Here is a 20,538-nt window from a genome sequence, read left to right as displayed (position 1 = left end):
AGAAAGAACTGCTTACCAATATCGTATACATTAAGGGCCTAGCCTTATCACTTGCACTAATATTATCCTTATACAACAGTGTTCTTACAGCAGATTGTAGCTGTAATGTGTTTGGGTTATTGTTATAAGCAAACCTAGATCTGATACAACTCTTGGTATTTAAGTTCCCTGACTGATTTTCACTGGCAAGTGGACAGGGCATCTGATTAGTCGATCACTCTGTGCAGCATCACCGGTTAGTAACTGTAGATCAGCTCCAATTTGAAACATGTAGCAGTCTTTTGTAAAGTGATCACTGCAAATGATATAAAACGATAGTGTCCTCGATTGCCTCCCTACCTCACATATGGTACACATTTATTTAAAAGCTCAGTGGTTGAATGAGAAAACCTGAAGAAAATTTAGATATGCTACTTTACTGGTACCTAATACTTTAGTTTTCCCAACATCATTTTTTTTACATTACCATAGCCCCATATTAATGCATACCGTTCATTACTTACGCAACTTGTTGGAAGTGAATGCAACATCATGTCAACAATCTATTACTGCCACCATATGCAATACAACTTTTGACAATTTTTGTTAACAAAATACGGCAGCATTACAAGTAGCAAGCAGAAAAATAACAAACAACTTCGAATCTCCCTGTCCAATATGCCGGTTCCACCAAAGACTGTAACAGTTTTCTGTGCAAAGACATATTTGAGATGTGTCTCCAGTTTACTACAGAGCTCACTGAGGCAGAATAACCCACTAATATGGTATTAAATGGTTAGTGATCAGTCACTGGATATAATAACTACTGTAAATTGCCTACGCAAATGAATTTGCAATCAGGTGCAAATGCAGAGTTCGTCTGTGCAGTCTTTTAATGTCTCTTGTCCTCCTTCCCTCCGCCTCCTCCCTTCAAATATAACTTACAGCCATATCCTCATTTAACGTGTAACATAAATGCCTAGTATTTTAAGAACAATATAAATACAATATATAAAATAATTTAACATAACATTAATAATTTATTTACATCAGTGCTCAGTACAGAGTGCTATTGTTGTTTGCGGGAGAGGGTGGATGAATCCACCTACCCCCCTCGCTCCTTGGATTTGGTCTTATCTGGATTGATCTAAAGTTGAAAAGCCACCTAAAACTGGTTTTATGAAAAATTAAAGCTTAGGATACATTTAAAGTATACTAAGGGAACGAAATTCACCTACAAAAGAGGATGCTTACAAAACCCACAAACGACTGACTCTTGACTGATTCTCACCAGCCTGAGACCCTTTCAAGGAAGGACTTTTTAGAGGAGATGGAGAACATTGAAAAAAGAGTAATATCTATTTTATTTGTGAAGCAAAAAATCATTTTATTTCTTTCTGCTTTCATAGAACTTGGATCTGTGTTAGTGCCACAAATCAGTTTTTGAAGTCAATCATATAACCCAGAGAGTTAATATTAACAGTATTAACGGAAATGAATATTTTTATGATAGTATTGCAGCTTCCTGTAGTGCAGTTCATAAATAAAATTATCCGCTCTGTTATGTTAACAAACACTCATTAATATAAAATAAATAAAAGATATTTCCTTGCAGTAAATGTAACAGATGATTGTCAGAGGATGGTTGAGACTTTTTGCAGCATTTATAGATGTCCATAACATTGATAAGCCAGATGCAAATACCTTTACTCTAAAAAGAGAACATTCATACAACATATGTATTATATGAAGCAATGTAATACTGTGCATTACAATGAAGAATTTATGTCCTCTTCTGCATTTGACTGAGATGTTACTATATGGCTTGACATAGAGCTGTTGAAATAATTCTAAAGTATGAAATTATACTGCCTACATGGTCTCTAGTCATGTAGTATTATTATCAGAGGAATTACTCTCTCATTGTTACTGATCATTGTACGCTTGTGTACTACTTGTTTGAAGCACAAGTAATTCCATGTGAGGGTCCAGTCTGGTTCCAAAATCATCATCAAAGTATAAATCTTCAGTTGGTACTGCTTCCCTAGGAACCTAAGTATATAAAAAAATTTCATACTTAATTCTCTATACACTAGATGAGGGTAAATAGCATGAGCAAAGTACTTTTCTATCAGTAAATATTAATGACAAGTTCCCTGCTCCTAAGCAGTGACTGTAATGTGTGCTAAAACATTTCATTTTCTACTTGTGAATACTTACTTTGACATTTTCGTTGTTATTTTGGGTCACAATTTCAGTTATTCGGTTCAAGCTTGTCAATTGTGCACCAACGTTCCCTTGCAGTTTAAGTATGTTTAATTCGGTTGGAAATTCCATAGGTTTTTGAGCATCAACTTTCACTAAACAGTGGTCTTCTCCTCTTAATGGTTGATCTTTTGTATTGGAGTTTGAAATTACAATGACAGGTTGATTAGAAGCCTTTCTTCTAATAACCTCTTGATTTTTTGAAGAAACAGGTGTAAATAATTTTGGCAGTTTCTTCACACTTTCTTCATCATTTAAATGTGTAAGTTCCATTTCTTTATCTGTAGTAACAAATAAGATGGAACATCAAACAAGATTTAAAACAATTAAAATGTACAAAATTGTTATGTTACATGGAAAGATTCTGAGAGAAAAATAAATCTATTGAGTCTAACAGTAACTTCTGCAGTTAATATTATACAGGTGGAATCTGACAATTTACCTTCTTATCTACAGAACTGGACATAGACTTTAAGATTTTCCCAAAATAGATAATCTAAATATGAAGGCAGCATACCTTCACATATAGCTTTATATGATGACAAACAAACATATTTTTGTGAACTTTAAAGAATACGAGAAAGTGAAAGAGGCTTAATGGAAATTCTTATCTGTTATGCAAATATACTGCTCTAATACTTGTGCTATGAGTATGATAGGAACACACTTATCTCACTCATAACTTTTCTGTTATTATACATGAACAAAAACATAAAATAAAGAGTCGTGTGGTGCAAGAAGACGCTATGTACCCTGTTTACCAAAAAATATTACCAGACCTAAAGTCATCACCAACAGGGTTAGTCAAAACATTGCTGCTCATTTTTAAAAACTGTTCTTACTGCCTAGTGCAAACGCAATACAAGGAAACATTTATTGGTGAAATACAATGTCAAAAAGTTTTTGCAGTATATTTTAAAATTTTCAGTTTCTGCATCAAATTTCACACAGAGCACATGAAGCTGATAAACAAAGTCATCCGAAACTCTTCCCATTCATGTGTATTTATTTCATTAGTTAGTACTGAGATTTTCTTGGTAATATATATGTCATCACCACTGGTGGTCGGTTGCTATTTCTTTCTTGCTGCAATCAGATTTCAGTTTCAAATAATAACTGTACCTTACTACTGTTAATAGTTAAGGCTAATTCTGAGGACTTACACTGAACACACCTACAGTTAAAAAGTGTTAGTTAGATTCACACTGCCTTTTCCTGAACTATGAGAATGTGCATTGCACTCTGTGATCAATATAGTTGATCCACACTTAGCTCTCTACTATTTTACACCTAACTCTTTACTTGTCTTACAGAGGAGATTTTCTTTAATGACAAATACTCATATACATACTACACATAATCTGTTCCTGATGTTATATAGTGCATGCCTGACCTGATCAGCGTTACCCTACAGTTTCCAACCCAACAGGACAAGATACAAAGCTGTGCTCAAGACCATGATGTAAGTGATGAAGTCTTTGGTTTAAAGTTTGCGTCTGTCTCTAAGCCAGAAGACACTATGTAGTCCCATGGATGAATGTTACAAAATGTGAGTTGTGCATACACTTTCTGAATCAGGAGAGTGAGCACCATCACCTCATAAAACCACTGCATGAAGTCGAGGATAGCCTTAGAACCCAAGTGACAGATATTATTGGTACCAAAATGAACAACTTGCAGCTTGCTGCATCCAATCAAGTCAATAGCTGTCAGTTTTCACACCTCAGATAGGAATTCATGGTAAACGTACAGAGACCACACTTCTTTCTTCATGATTGACTGTTACTTGCCTTACAGTCTCCATCACTTCCTTAATTTTCGAGCTCGATCATGTACTTTATTTTTGAGTACCCAATGAAAAGCTATTATGTCTTCAGCACGAGCTTAGTCTCAGTGGGAAGATTCCATAATGAAAGGCCCTTCACTGTCTCAGGCATCCTATCAAAAATAGTCAACACACCATACATGTTATTCTGCCATACATGAACAGCCATGCAGACAGTAACTACACATGATATCTGCCCTTATTTATAACTCCACCACTGTCTACCATTCACAGATATTGGCAACTTATGTTGGTATGAAAGTTACTACAGAATTCTTAATTATGAGTCTAGCTATCATAAACACACAAGGAATCAAACATGTTAATATTAAAACAATTAAGCACACGGAGATTAAATAGCAAATATTTATTTCAAATCCAAAGCTTGTAACAAAGTAGGGAATCAAGATGCTTTGTGCAAGCAAGTGCTGCAGCTTCTTCAGACATAAGACATTATATCTGGACTCTAAGTAGCTGTTGCAGCACAGTACGGTCTTAGAACTTCGCAACTATACTAAATACTTTCGTGAACTTTGATAACAGGTTCCTTGCACCAAAACAAGAAAAAAATATCCAGTAAACATGAGCTCTAAAATGCACACCTAAGTAGCTATGAGCACTTCTTCATCTTTGATACTGTGAAACACGTCTCTTCTACAGCTAGGTCTTTGCTTTCCATAATTTGAGAGGAATGAAAAAAACAGTGAATGTGAGCTCTGAATTCCATACCAGTGCCTTATGAACTATGACAATTCATTCCTCTTCTATGCTATGATACACATATCTTATATGGAACAAGTGCTCATAGCTCTTAATGTATGCATTTTAGAGTTCATGTTTACTGGACCTTTTTTCTTGTTTTGGTCCATAGCTTACTACCTCAACCCAAGACATGAGGAGCAAAAAGCTTGCAACAGAAGAGATCTGTTTCATAGAGTCATAGTGTCGAAGGTGAGCAAATGATCACAGCTCTTAAGGCAACTGCATTTTAGATACCATGTTTATTTAACAATTTTTCTTTGTTTTGATGAAATTTACATTGTCCCCCTTGTAACAACAGTTTCAAAACACCCTGAGTTCCAAGCGTCACTGCTCTCAGTCATTTTATGAGGAAAAGCTGTCCACTTCAGTTAATGAAACAAATCTGAATCTGCATGTACATGCAATATTATATATATATATATATATATATATATATATATATATATATATTCAGGTGTGTGTGTGTGTGTGTGTGTGTGTGTGTGTGTGTGTGTGTGTGTGTGTGTGTGTGTGTGTGTGTGTGTGTGTGTGTGTAAACGAAGGAAGGGGTGTATTTATGTAATTTTAGGGCTAAATTTGAGTGGATCTTTGGATATATTAGTGGTGTATTTGATTTCAGTCATGTAGGTCTAGGGCAAAATTCTTCATTATATTGCAATGTATGATGTGCACCAGTCACAAATTGTAATGAGAGCATCATGTTGTTTAACATTACATTGCATGGCTAGACAAGTCATACAAAAATGACAGACTATATGAAACCTTCCTTTGTTGGTAACTATAATCGTATTCAGTTTAGTCAGAAATATTATGAAGCATTTCACAAGAAAAATACGCATGTTGAAAATATGAGCGTGTGTGATTTTTGTGTTGGGGGTTGGCAAGTGATGTTAGTCAAGTGGTAGAATGTGTCCTTTCAGTCACGACAGTAATTTTATGTGTTTGGAGATACTAATATTGGTAAAAGTATGTTGACTGAGAAAGTACAGACATGACGCCACTGCATGTGCATGCAATATTATTGGGAATTTGTTTTTGTGGGATATGATGAATGATTGCATAAAGTTATAATGTTCGAGGAATTTCAGTGGTCGAAATACAAACACTGTGAGTACACACTGTAGCGAATTGTTGAGGGTAACTGATGACAGGGAATATTAAGAATAAGCCTTGCCTAACAATTACACATAGAGATATAGTAATTTTTGTTTGAAACAAAATGGCTGTTGGTGACAAGGCATTACTTTTTATTTTGTATGTTATTCATGTGAATTGTCATATTATCCATTGTTCCTATATAAAGGAGAGGACTGATGCATTCGAGACCCCATATCATATGGAAACCTCATGCATCTCCCTTATATTGGAAGAGGATGGTGACGTCGAGGAAACGATGACATCCAAGTCAAAAGATGGACCATAAATGCATTATTACGGTGCATATATTTGGTCATATGTGTTGATGGGACACCGAATTTGTTGATACATTTAACCTCAAATTCAGTTATGGTAAAGTAGGGGATCAGAATTTGTTTGATACCTGGGCCCTGAACTTCCCTACATTATTGTATTATAATATTAGTTATCAGTTTAAATTTTTTACTAACAAATATTACACTGTAAATATAAAGAGGGCTGTAACATATGTTTTTAAAATGCATGTACATATAAAGAGGATAACTAATGATTCAAAAGGGCAGAATTTTTTTTTTCATCAAACAAAGAATTATGGAGAGAGTCCATATAGAATATAGTCTAGTAATAAGCTAGGTGCCTTTAGCATTGTAGCGCTTGATTCAATTGCTGCTCCTTTGGAGAAGACATACAAGGAACAATCGCTATGTATACTGTGTATTCCAAGCTGCTCGTGTTTGCAGAAGTTGATAAAGTTACTGACTGGACTACTTTGGAGAATGTGTGTAAAGCAGACACTAAGTTATTTCAAGGAACTGATCCATTTCACATAGATGTTGTTCTGTCCAGTCTAAAGCCGAAAAAAATGACACTACAGAATGACGTTAAATATGCATCGTTTCTGATTAAGAATAGAGTATATAAGGCATTTTGTAAACCAAAAGGAAAGGTTACATTCTACATAAAGATATTTGTACTACAGCACATTCCTGCCCTCACCTACTTTTATTCCAACCATCCGAATTCCATAAGGCTTGCATTCCTGGTACCAAATGATGCAAACATCGACACTTTAGCTATTACATTTTATGGAAATAAAATTATTCTTGATGCTATTGCAATTTTGTTGTAAGAATTGTGCTATTAGAAACCAAACTGTCACGAATTATTACACAGTTCAAGGACGCATATAGAGACTATGTATTTAAGCTAAACGGTATAAATTGCGACAACAGCTGCTACTATTTTAGGCCAGGTCGATACAGACCACCGTAGTATGGATATTGTAACCTCAACGAAATAAAAAATCAAAAGTGCATCCTCAGTCACACCGCGAAAGCCACCCTATAAAATGGCCTCACGGGTAATGAGGCCTCCTTGTTAGGGTGAGAAACAGTGTTTGCAATCAAACATATACAGATAATAAGTTAACACATTGCACATGTGATAAGGAGTATTCATGAGCGTTGGAGATGTGTAAGTATTCTATATCATACATTTGCACCTACAAGATGGCACACAGTGTACATTTGGCTGCTAGTGCCAACAGGCAGGAAATGGAGACTTGTAAGAGTAGACAAGGGATGGAATGCCTCTGTAGATTTGCAGATTATGCAAGCGGCCTACACTATTATTACTTGTAGGTTCTAAAATCTCGAGTGTTTTTCCATATACAAGAGAAAAATAAACTGTGAGTGGAAACCTGTGTCAGAAACGGCCATTCACCAAAGCAACAGAGCATCGCATTCATAGGAGACAAGACATGTCTACGCAGCAGGTAGCTAAATCTTCTCCACAGCCGATCGTGACAATTAGTCGCATTCACTGGACAACAAACAACACTGCGAAACGCTTCTCCTATGGTCTGTCAACGAAAAATGCGTTTGCTGTCGCAGGAGCGACCTATCAGCAGGCACCGGCACCTATAACTTCGATGTTATGTAGCATCGTTGGACGACGTTTCAAAGTTCTAAAATGCGTTGATTTACGGATATCTGTGGGTCCGTGAGTTCGCACTTGTTCAGGTCCTCATTTCCAGTTAAAATGCATTTTTTGGAAGTGATAAACTGAAGCTAAGTGAGCAAAAGCTACTTTCGTTAGGATTGAGGAAACCAAACGAAGAACAAATATAGCGACACTGTCTCTGACAGGCTATTGAATTTCTGTTTTCGACGACCTGATTGGCTAACTTCAGTGCTAAAGAGCTCCGAAACAGTGCAACGTACAGAATTCTTTCTTAACAATTATTTCTCGTCACGACCTCCCCTGCAACACCCTTACAAGCTTTCCAGACGGTTTCTGACCACACTGTTTATAGGGTGTATCGGATATAGGCGCAAATATTTCTGGTAGTGACTGAAGGCGGTGTAGAGAATAGCATTACATCAGTATTTACGTCACTTGCAGACTAATAATTACAGCTATTATAAGCTGTATATTTTTAGGTTGGGTAGTACCTCCAAATACATGTGGCAAGAGCAAACTATTAATGCTTTTTTTCCACTGGGTAGCAGGTCAGGTGCTTGCAGTGCAGATGCACGGTCACAAAATGTCAAGTCTATACTGACAGGAGTAGCCCACATAATAGTGCAGTTACAACCACGCAGAAAGCGTCAGGTAGTAAATTATGTGACATGTTGGTGGGAAGACTGTTTCACACAGAAAAACACATCCAACACATGAATATGTGTACACAGTGAGATACCACATATAAAAATACCTGCACTTATACCTGTTACACATACAGGGTGTCTCTCCTAAGAGTTGTCAGGCGCATTTTCTCTTGTATTGCGGTGGATATTTGCAATTTTGTTTTTGGAAAGTGTAGCTGGAGCCAGCCCAAACAAATACCGCTCATTGCCTATTTCTTGCGACACTCAGTGTCGACGAAAAGTGTCGGTTTGTTTCCTGCCACAAACAAAATGATCTTATTTTACGTACCCACTCGTTAAAGCGGCAATAAAATAGTATAGAGCAATATTCTTCTCATCGACAAGCATTTACAGGGTCAGAAAAACGCGAAGAGTACCTAGTACTCTAGCTGCGACAGCGCCAATTTGGCCTGTACTGCCTACTACCACCATTCGGAAGCGCTGATAAATCGCTGCTTGAGTATTGCATATTCTTCGTGTCTTACTATCCGTCTCAGTGGGTATCGATAAAGCGAATATTGTACTAGACTACTTTAGGATCGCTCTGTCCATTAAGTACATAAAATTCCGCGGTAATTTTTTTTATTTGTGACGGGAAACAAACCAGCGATTTCCGCCGACAGCGGGTGTTGCATGAAAGACTTAATGAGCAGTATTTATTTGGGCCGAATTCAGCCACACATTGCAACAAGATAACTGGAAACACATGCTGAAACACCTGAGAATATGCGCCTGACGACTCTTATGAGAGACACCCTGTATATGTACATGGTGCTTCCGTGATGATGTTACAATCTGTCAATTTGAGGTATGAGACCCTGTTCTGGAAATGACGGGGTTGGAAGTTATAAGTGAACATTTTTCTGGTACCTCAGACAATGAAATACTCATACATGTACTGGTACTGTTGCTGCTGAGATTGTAAAATAGACAATTTCCAAAGGTGGTAATATGGACCAAAACACGAAAGAAACATCTAATAAACAAGGGCTTTTGAGTGCTACAAATACTTGTTCATCGGAACGAGAACATATTGCTCTTATGGTAAGCATTTTAGAACCCATATTTCTTGGACTTTTTCTTGTTTTGGTCCATACTACCACCTCTGATAGTTATCTGCCCTACAATCTTATCAACAACAGTACCACTATTGGTATATGTATTCACTGTCAGAAGTATCAGAACGATTTTCGCTTGCAAATTATGACTCCATCATTTCCGGGCTAGGGTTCCTTACCCCAGATTGATACCTTCACCCTTCTTCATGACACCTGAAAATTTATAACCCCTTCACAGAATCATATATAAATTTTGTATTCATGGTTCTACACACACACACAGCGAGAGAGAGAGAGAGAGAGAGAGAGAGAGAGAGAGAGAGAGAGAGAGAGAGAGAAATGTAATTTTTTTCTTTGTCAGTGTTTAGTTCTCAATGAGTGTTTTACAGTGGCTTCCCCATTTTTATTACTTTAAAAATAGTCGTCCAGCTTATCAAACTTTTCGTTTGATTTTCACAAGGTAGGTTTTGATACCTAGTAATTTTGATACTAAGGGAAGTTATTAATCACTATTAACTCATTTATTTTACATCTTCCCATTTTATAGCATTTAATTTAAATAATCCCCATCATTACTTGTATTTGACATGTATCTCTCATATACTCTGAATATAAAGACATTAATTGTGTAGTTGCAACAGTAAATTTTAGTTAATGTATGTTCTAATTAAATTTAATTTTAATGTATATAGCACATAAATACTTGAAAACAATTTAAACTTTTCTGCTAAAAGATGCTAATATACTTACTTTCTTGTTTAGTATGAACTTGCTTGCACAGTGCAATTGATGAACGAATTCCATTGGTAGACTTTGGAAGCCATATTTCGTTTTGGTTCAAGGAAAGCGCGTTAGTGTTATTTAAGTTGCTCTTTCTGTAAAATAAGTAAGTTAATGGAAACAGAAATGTGTGATTTACATCTCACTAAGCATACTTATGGTCTACAGTCATGATGTAGTTGCAGTTATTTCCAACTTCCACAGACATGTCAAGAGCCCCCACTTGGAACTGTAAAACCCCCCAAAAAGATAGCAAAATTTATAATTGAAACCGATTAATCATAGTTCTATCTCTAAACATCAGCATGTCATTCACTTTGAGCTGTAAGTTTTGTTGGTCAGCTCCCTTGCAAGTAAATTAGTATTATATAATGGTCAGAAAGATGTACAGCCTTAACACAGAGGGACTAAAAACTCATACTACCTAGATATACTAACTGAAAACATAATGTAAAGTATGATAGTAAGCAAATGAGTAAAAATATCTTCTTCCTTTCCATATCACTGGCATATGACTCAGTTATTCTGTTTAAGTTATGTACATTTCCGTTGTTATTTGCCTGTGCATACCATCAAAAGTGTTATATTTGGTTACAACAACTGCTTATTTAAGATTTGTGGGAATAAAAACAGCCAATAAACCTTAACATTCGCAGTAATTATTACGTATTAATTCATGTTCCATAGGATCTGTGGCATAGTATAAGTCAGCAAGTGACATATTTAAAAGGATTGTCTAGACTCGCTGGTGTGTGAATTTTTATTTCTTTCACTTTCACTACAGGTCTGTTTTGGATAAACTGCCATTACTGAGTGACCTGTAGTACAATGTAAATGACATTACGATATAGTAGGACATTGAGCAAAGATTGCTACTTACATGTACATTGCCTAGATGGATTAATATACATATAATGTTGTCAGCAACAGTGTTTTTATTGTCTCTCTGTCTGATGAATTAAGGTATTAATTAATTTGTTGTGACTCGTTAGAAAGCGTTGCAGCTACAATCATATTTACATTATTTGGTTGTGTGTACACCTATCGCTGTTATATGTTTATACTAATCTATATTTATAGCAATCGTAAATGCTATTAATTTGAAGCAATTTATTGGGTAGATGCTTTTTATTTGACGTGTATGCTTACATTAACTTCTGCTTCATAAATTATAACATTCTTGTATTTACTGCATTGCCACTCTTCATGTTTCCAGAGTATATGTATGAGCAAAATGTTCAAGATTTATTTCTGTCTGCATCGTCTTTGGCTGTACACTGCACTAAAAAGTTATATATTTCCTTTTCCGAGTATTTCATAAAAATTTTAAATAATACTTATCTTTAAGATCAGTCTGTTGTTCGATATGTCTTGTGGTTAGTGTACACATATTTCAAGTTTCTTGAGAGTGTTCATGGTGGGACTTTTCGGAAGTTTATGAAGTATCTGCAATGCATATTCAGTTGTATCTATTGTGTGTTGAGGGTCTTTCCGATGGAGAATAAATTTCCATTGGTTGGTATCGCTATTTTGAATGTGTTCTTTAAGCCATGTGAGAAAGTTTCTCCCAGTCCCGTCTATGTTGAAATTATTACAGCTATTACATGTGATTTTATTTATCTCAGGCTTAGCATAGATTGGTGACTTTGTGTTACCTGATCGTAATTTCACTTTGAAGTTGTTACTGGTCCATAAAACTAGCTGTGCATTTGTAGGTCTGAATAAAGCGTCAGTTTTCGCCTACATTGGAGAGAGTTAAGCAGTTGGTATGTATTTTGTTTTCTTTCTGGATATTGTTTCTTTGATTAGCCTTATTTCACTGTGTACTGTGTTGGGCGTCTTGTATTTATTGTACAATATAGTGATGATGTTGAGAGCGAAATTGTTTTTATGTACTGTGTATACCTGTGTGTCTATCTCTTTTTCAGTTGGTAGAGTAACAGCAAACATGTATAAATTTTAAAAAAATACTAAAACTCATTTACATTTCTAGGCAAATGCAAGTCATGCCGGAGACAGAGGCGGAATTAGGAAATGAGCCAGTATGTCGCAGGTGGTCACGTCATCAGCACAGTACTACACTGTCTGAAGAAAGGAGACTGTGACAGAAAACCAAAGGATGCAGGACAATCATATTCGTTAGCTCGGAATACATGTTGCAAGGAACGTTGTCTCTTTCACAAGAGCACATACTGAGGAACTAACACAGCTGTTAATGGCCTGTTAATTGAATCTAGCAAAATAAGGACACCACCAGCGGTCATCATGAACTACGTCTAACTTCATTACCTCATGCTAGCTCCCTTTAAATACTTCAGCTCTTAAAAGGAGATGGCCATTGAGATCGATGGCATTCACAGCAATAGCATTCGATTCCTTGATTACAATACTGTAGTGAATATATGTCCTAGATGCTCCAACGCAGTCTATGAAATAGCCACAGACTTACTCAAGATGATGGCCTTCACATGATGTTCGCCGCTACCATGTACTGATGGAAGAATGGACTGTCTTCTGAGAACTCCACATCGCACAGTGTTGCCAATACTAGACTTCAACACAGATACCAGCAGCTGGGTCTCTTGGGGTCCACGTTCCTGTTGAACAATCGGGCGCCTAGCAGGAGTGGGGAGGTAAGCCTACCACGCCACTATCGACACCAGATACACTGTGGATGTGTCATCAAGGGTCGTCATAGAATTCGGAGAAGGACCAAGTAGACTCCAGCAGTAAGCACCAGAACTATTTTACGCTGGGCAATGGTCTCAGCTGCTAGCCGGAAGTCTGCAGCAGCGCCAGGACCACTGACATTTTCTCCTAGCCGTGCAACCACTGAGCTGAGTCAATGGACGTCAGCTAGAATTCAACAAAAAACTTAATGAGCAGCAGCTGAGACTGGTGTGAAAGAACGACGACTTGTAAATATTGCGACGTTCCCAACAGCTAACCTCACTTCACGCAGAGGTGTCTCCGCTCGGCTTTCCGTAATTTGATGCCAGATACGTGCACTCCGGCGACTTCATGAGATGATTTGTCTGTGGAAGTGTTTGTCTCCAACACCTGGAGTTCGAAAATAGTTGTCTGCTTCTACGACGTTCACACAATGCAGCGGTAATCGCAATGTGGCAAGCACAAAAGTCATTTTTCCTTTTTCTTTGCTTGTGATATGGCAGGTTTAAGCAGATGTATGGACGTGCTATGTCTTACGGAATCTGTTGACTTGCCAGAATTTAAAGGAAATTACAAATATATCCGTCGCTTGGAATCCCTGATGCGCTGATGCAGCCCTGGAGAATGGCGTATTGTATCACAGCCGTCCACAATACGAGCACGAAGAGTCTCTACATTTGGTACTGGGGTTGCGTAGACAAGAGCTTTCAAATGCCCCCATAAATGAAAGTCAAGAGGGTTGTCGTCAGGAGAGCGTGGAAGCCATGGAATTGGTCCGCCTCTACCAATCCATCGGTCACAGAATCTGAGGTTGAGGAGCATACGAACACTTAGACTGAAAGGTGCAGGGGCTCCATCGTCCATGAACCACATGTTGTGTCGTACTTGTAAAGGCACAAGTTCTGGCAGCACAGGTAGAGTATCCCGTATGAAATCATGATAACGTGCTCCAGTGAGCGTAGGTGGAAGAACATGGGGCCCAATCAAGACATCACCAACAATGCCTGCCCAAACGTTCACAGCAAATCTGTGTTGATGACGTGATTTCACAATTGCATGCGGATTCTCGTCAACCCACACATGTTGACTGTGAAAATTTACAATTTGATCACGTTGGAATGAAGCCTCATCCGTAAAGAGAACATTTGCACTGAAATGAGGATTGACACATTGTTTGGAGAACCATTCGCAGAAGTGTACCCGTGGAGGCCAATCAGCTGCTGATAGTGCCTGCACACGCCGTACATGGTACGGAAACAACTGGTTTTTCCGTAGCACTCTCCATACAGTGACGTGTACAGCAGCAACTTCTCTGACGCTGACATTAGGGTTATCGTCAACTGCACGAAGAATTGCCTCGTCCATTGCAAGTGTCCTCGTCGTTCTAGGTCTTCCCCAGTCGCGAGTCATAGGCTGGAATGTTCCGTGCTCCCTAAGACGCCGATCAATTGCTTCGAACGTCTTCCTGACGGTACACCTTCGTTCTGGAAATCTGTCTCGATACAAACGTACCGCGCCACTTCTATTGCCCCGTGCTAATCCATACATCAAATGGGCATCTGCCAACTCCGCATTTGTAAACATTGCACTGACTGCAAATCCACGTTCGTGATGAACACTAACCTGTTGATGCTACGTACTGATGTGCTTGATGCTAGTACTGTAGAGCAATGAGTCGCATGTCAACACAAGCACCGAAGTCAACATTACCTTTCTTCAATTGGTCCAACTGGCGGTGAATCGAGGAAGTACAGTATATACTGACGAAACTAAAATGAGCTCTAATATGGAAATTAAGCGTTTCTAGACACATGTCCACATAACATCTTTTCTATATTTGTGTGTGAGGAATGTTTCCCGAAAGTTTGGCCGTACCTTTTTGTAACAGAATATACTTTCAGTAAACTGGTGTACAGTTACGAAGTCAAATATAGTTGCATGTGATAGCATTTATTAACAGTACTTGCTTATACAATTTTCCATTCAGACACCTATGTACAGATACTGAATCCTTTTCCAGCCCAGTAATGTCATATTGCATCATCATATTTAACTGTTCACCAAGACCGAATTATATGTCCAAAAATTATAAACAGCAGTGAAGGACCTTCCAAACTTTAAATGTGATTACGTTGGCTACTAGGAGTTTCATAAAACATAGAGCATCAGACTATGAAGCACTGAGAAATATGTTGCTGCATGGTGTCTAAGCTACAGTGCACAGCAGGGCATTCAAAATATTATATGAAGGTAAATGGAACAAAATAATTTTAAAATTGCTGAATGTGTATATTAACTACTAAACAGTTTGACAATGGTGTTAGTTATGGTAACTTGTTGCTGGGAAGTCACAAAAAATATGATTCCTTCAATTGGGAATTTGATATGATACCAAATACACTACATGCAAAAAGCTGGACTAAAGTTTACTATAAAGTGCAACTTTAATAATTTTAAGTTTCTTTAGATACACTAATTCGTCATACTATTATTTTCATATTCTGTATTGGCATAATTTACCAGTACTTTTGCTGCTTTAGTCGAAATTCCTCGTTTGTTTATCACATGATTCGCAACCATAAACCACTTTCAGAGGAAGAAGTATTGTTGCTTCCCAAAGTGATTTATCTGATTTGGATATGACTCATATAGAGGAAGATATTGAAACTGCTAAGCAGTGGGACCCTACTACATTGCATAAACAGTTTGTTCAGTCATAAAGTTATGGTTGAAATTCTGGACACTCAAGGCAAAGTTGAAGATAATGTTATAGACTATGTTATTATGGCTTCAAGATGGTTACTTGACAGTTCAAACCATGCAGCACATCATTCGGCTCAGAAAATTCAATGCAAGACATGCCGCGAGCTTCAGTGCAGAATGAAGGATATGAAAGAAGTGTATACATCACATAACGCAATTTTCTCAGACCCTTCAGAAGATGAAATAAAAATGGTTCAAATGGCTCTGAGCACTATGAGACTTAACTTCTGAACTACTTAAACCTAACTAACCTAAGGACATCACACACATCCATGCCTGAGGCAGGATTCGAACCTGTGACTGTAGCAGTCTTGCGATTCCAGACTGTAGAGCCTAGAACCACACGTTCACTCCGGCCAGCGAAGATGACCTGATACCTCTGCAGTTTCTCAGAGCAATATTTAGTGATGATATTATCCGCAATCTCGTCGATCAATTTAACCTATGCTGTACACAGATATTGGTGTATCTTTGGATACAAATGTTCATGAAATATGCACATTTTGGCAAGTGTTGTGAAAATGCCTAGTTACAGAATGTATTCGGCAGAGGCTACAAGATTTCCTCCAGTAGGTTACTCGCTGCCTAGGAATGACAGTACTAAAATGAAATAGAGAGACGAACAAGATGTTTAAGGTGAGGCCATTTTCTGACAAGAGTAAACATAATTTTCACTTACTAAACCTGAGGAAGATAATTCAGCAGACGAATTAATCATTCCTTTCAAAGGTCGTTCATCTCTGAAACAATATCTAAGAAACAAACCACTCAAATGGTTTTTGCCCAAGCTGGTTCCAGGGAAATTGTGAACGATCGTGAAATCCACCATGGGAAAGGAACCATGCATAATGATACAGGTCTTGAAATAAGTGGTGAAATAGTGGTAAGGCTTGTAGAAGGACTACCCAAATATAAAAATTTAAAATATTTATAGTCAACTGCTCAAACTCTTACAATCTTATTTCTGCATTGAAAGATCTTAAATTCCCGGCTGTTAGAACTGACAGGCCCACAAGACTTCATGAGTGAAATCTAAAAGTGGACATTGAGCAGGGAAGGGACAAGGATAATATGATTACAGAACTGAAACAGTAAGGGACATCATAGCAGTGAAGTGGTATTATAACAGGTCTGTTGACCTTGCATCGTCAAACAAAGGAATAAATCCAGTGGAACCTATGAAACACTGAGCAGTGGGAGAACAAAAATATATTGACGTTCCAAGGCCAGCCATTATTAGAGAATTTAACTGTTTTGTGTGTGGAGTTGACCTACAGAACATGTTGGTTTCCATGTATAAGAGTAACAATGGGGTGAAAAGATTTTATCTAAGAATCACATTCCATCTCATTGGCATATGTGTTGTGAATGAACGGATCCTACACAGTCGACATTTCAGGCAAAGAGTAATTATCAAACATAAGTGTCTGTTGATTTTTTGGTGTGACGTAGCTCATGGACTACTAAAAGCAGGTGATACTTTGATGAGAATGTGAAGACACTCATCAGACGACAGTCCATTGCCAACAGCTATGACGAAATGAGCGTCACTATTTCCATCCCAGTTGATGATGTAAGGTATGACAACACTGGACACTGGCCAGAGCACCTGGAAAACAAACAGAGATGTAAATTGTGCATTAAAGCACATTCTCGAACAAAAAGCATTAAATATCATGAACCTCATTGTTTCAACAAAGACAGGAACTGTTTCTTAAATTTTCATGTAAAGTACGAAACATTCTACAAAAGGAATTTCTAAATTGCTTTGAAAAGCACGTTGAGTTGTATTACATATTATTTTTCCTTTTCCTTTAGTAAACTGCGTTAAATTTTTAGTCAGGTGCCATCACCAGACACTGTGAAGTCCCAAACCCCTGACTGCAGGAAACAAATACCACATAATTATGCCATATGGAGTCATGCCATACTTCCCTCCAAAAATTAAAAAATAGACTTATCAACGTACATTAACGTAATCATTATCTATGGAAATATGTGAAAAAATATATTTTTTCACTTATTAATTAAGTTTGGGCTGGAAAGGGTTAATTTGTAATTAAGAGAACCTAGAAAAATGTTTGGACCAGAAAACGAAAGCATGTACATTCTTACTTTATGATGATTAAAGAAGGCAATATTCTGTGAGATAAACACTGTAGAGATGAAGGATGCATTGTAATAAACTGAATTTGTCAAATTTGCACATGTTTTTGTACAATAAATTTATAGAGGCTAGTATCTGCAAACGTTATAACTCATGATAAGCTTTTTTTTATTTTTAATCACATATGGCTTCTATCCTGTGAGCTTCTGAAGTATTCAGTACATCAGGAAGGACCTAAATTTTTCTGTACAATTTTAGTCATAACCCTCTGGGTGTTATAACTCAGTTTATTTCAGTTTGTTTGTGTCATTTTGTTATGCAAAATACATATGTAGATCCCACCATTCAGTTCTTTTCTTTCTTTGCAATAAAAAACCTATTTATCTTTACTGAAGTACCTTTTTATGCTCAGACGAAACATGATGTGTTTCTTTATAGCCCTGGCTGTGTACCAGTTGTAAAATTTTGCTTTTCTAGTATGTATCTAAACTGTATCCATTATTCCGCTCACTTATTGTATTTAGAAATCTCATCCAGTCATTCATTTATACATCTTGTTCCAGGAGTTGCATAAGAAAGGAAAGCTATCAGAGATGTTGAATAAACCTAGTTCTAGATTAACAGGGAGACACATGCACTGCAAGTAGTTTCTTTTAGTACACTAACAACATTCTTGACCTAATCTACTCACTGTGATAAATATATAAATTACATCTAGATTACTTTAAATTATCATAGTGTAAAAAGTGGCCAGTTCGAAAAATTCTGCTAATCCAAGTTGTCAAAGTGTCAAATGGAACTTACAAACCTGTGTCCAAATATCTATATGTTATAAAAATATATGAATGCATGTATTTGTGTATGTTCAACATCACTTCCTGAAGTACTGGATTGAAACTTGGACCTGTACTTCGCCATATTCTGAGAATTACTGTGAACAATTAGTTCATGAGCCCACACGAACTGTAAATGGTTGCAAAAACACACTTGACCTCTTAGCCACAACTAATCCTGATCTAATAGAGAGCATCATGACGAATACAGGGATTAGTGAACACAAGGTCATTGTAGCGAGGCTCAAAACTATATCAACCAAAACCACTAAAAATAAACGCATAACATATCTATTTAAAACAGCAGATAAAAATTCGCTTGATGCCTTCTAAGAGAGAGTCTCCGTTCCTTCCAGGCTAATTATGTAAGTGTAGACCAGATATGGCTCAAATTCGAAGATACAATATCGACAGCAATAGACAGAGTCATACCGCATAAGTTAATAAGAGACGGGACTGATCCACCATGGTACACAAAATACGTCAGAACACTGTTGCAGAAGCAACGAAAAAAGCATGCCAAATTCAGAAGAACGCAAAATCCCCAAGAATGCCTAAGTTTCACGGAAGCTCGAAATTTAGTGCGGGCGTCAATGCGAGATGCTTTTAATAGTTTCCACAATGAAATAATGTCTCAAAATATGGTAGAAAACCCAAAGAGATTCTGGTCGTGTATAAAGTACATCAGTGGCAAAAAAAAAAAAAACAGTCAATACCGTCACTGCGCGATCGTGATGGAAATGTTACCGATGATGGTGCCACTAAAGCGGAGTTTTCCGTAATTCCTTCACGAAAGAAGACGAAGTAAATATTCCAGAATTCGAAACCAGAACAGCTGTTAGCATGAGTGACATAAAAGTAGATATTTCAGGTGTTGCGAAACAAATCAATTAAGAAAGGTAAGTCTTTCGGTCCAGATGGTACACCAATCAGGTTCCTCTCAGAGTATTCAGACACATTAGCGCCTTTCTTAGCAATCATTACAAGCGCTCACTTGACGAAAGTTCTATTCCTAAAGACTGGAAAGTAGCACAGGTCACACCAATATTCAAGAAAGGAAATATGAGTAAGCCACTGAATTACAAGCCCATATCTCTGACTTCAATTTGCAGTAGGATTTTGGAGCATATACTGTCCTCAAACATTATGAATCACCTTGAAGAAAATGAACTAATTGATACATAACCAACACGGATTCAGAAAATATCGTTCTTGAACCAGACAGCTAGCTAGCACTTTATTCCCAAGAAGTAATCAGTGCTGTCGACAAGGGATCTCAGATTGATTCTATATTCCTAGATCTCCAGAAGGCTTTTGATACCGTTCATCACAAGCGACTATTAATTAAATTGCGTGCATATGGAGTAGGCCTATCGTCTAAGTTGTGTGACTGGATTCGTGATTTCCTCTCAGAGAGGACACAGTTCGTAGTGATAGACGGTAAATCATCGAGTAGAACAGAAGTGATATCTGGCATTCCACAGGGTAGTGTCATAGGCCCTCTGCTCTTCCTGATTTATATAAATGATCTAGGTGATAAACTGAGCAGCCCCCTTAGATTGTTTGCATATGACGCTGTAATTTACCGTCTAGTAAAATCATCAGACGGTCAATTCCAATTACAAAATGATCTAGAAAGAGTTTCTGTATGGTGCGAAAAGTGGCAATTAGCACTAAACAAAGAAAAGTGCGAGGTCATCCACATGGGTAC

The 20,538-nt window shown here is 37.4% G+C and overlaps 1 protein-coding gene across 1 annotated transcript in view; it reads right to left on the bottom strand.

The window, feature by feature from the left end:
• Positions 1 to 1,275: 1,275 nt before the first annotated feature.
• Positions 1,276 to 20,538, bottom strand: part of LOC126298285 (uncharacterized) — a 200,732-nt gene continuing 181,469 nt past the window's right edge. The window contains exons 16-18 of the mRNA XM_049989584.1: positions 10,425 to 10,549; positions 2,200 to 2,525; positions 1,276 to 2,031 (exon numbers count right to left, since the gene is read on the bottom strand). Coding sequence (XP_049845541.1) covers positions 1,906 to 2,031; positions 2,200 to 2,525; positions 10,425 to 10,549 — 577 coding nt within the window. The 3' untranslated portion in view covers positions 1,276 to 1,905. The remainder of the gene's footprint in view (positions 2,032 to 2,199; positions 2,526 to 10,424; positions 10,550 to 20,538) is intronic.

Source organism: Schistocerca gregaria, chromosome X, assembly GCF_023897955.1.
Source record: "Schistocerca gregaria isolate iqSchGreg1 chromosome X, iqSchGreg1.2, whole genome shotgun sequence".
NCBI classification, from domain to species: domain Eukaryota; kingdom Metazoa; phylum Arthropoda; class Insecta; order Orthoptera; family Acrididae; genus Schistocerca; species Schistocerca gregaria.
The sequence above is the reverse complement of the archived record's forward strand: the minus strand, read 5'-3'. Positions and strand labels throughout refer to the sequence as shown.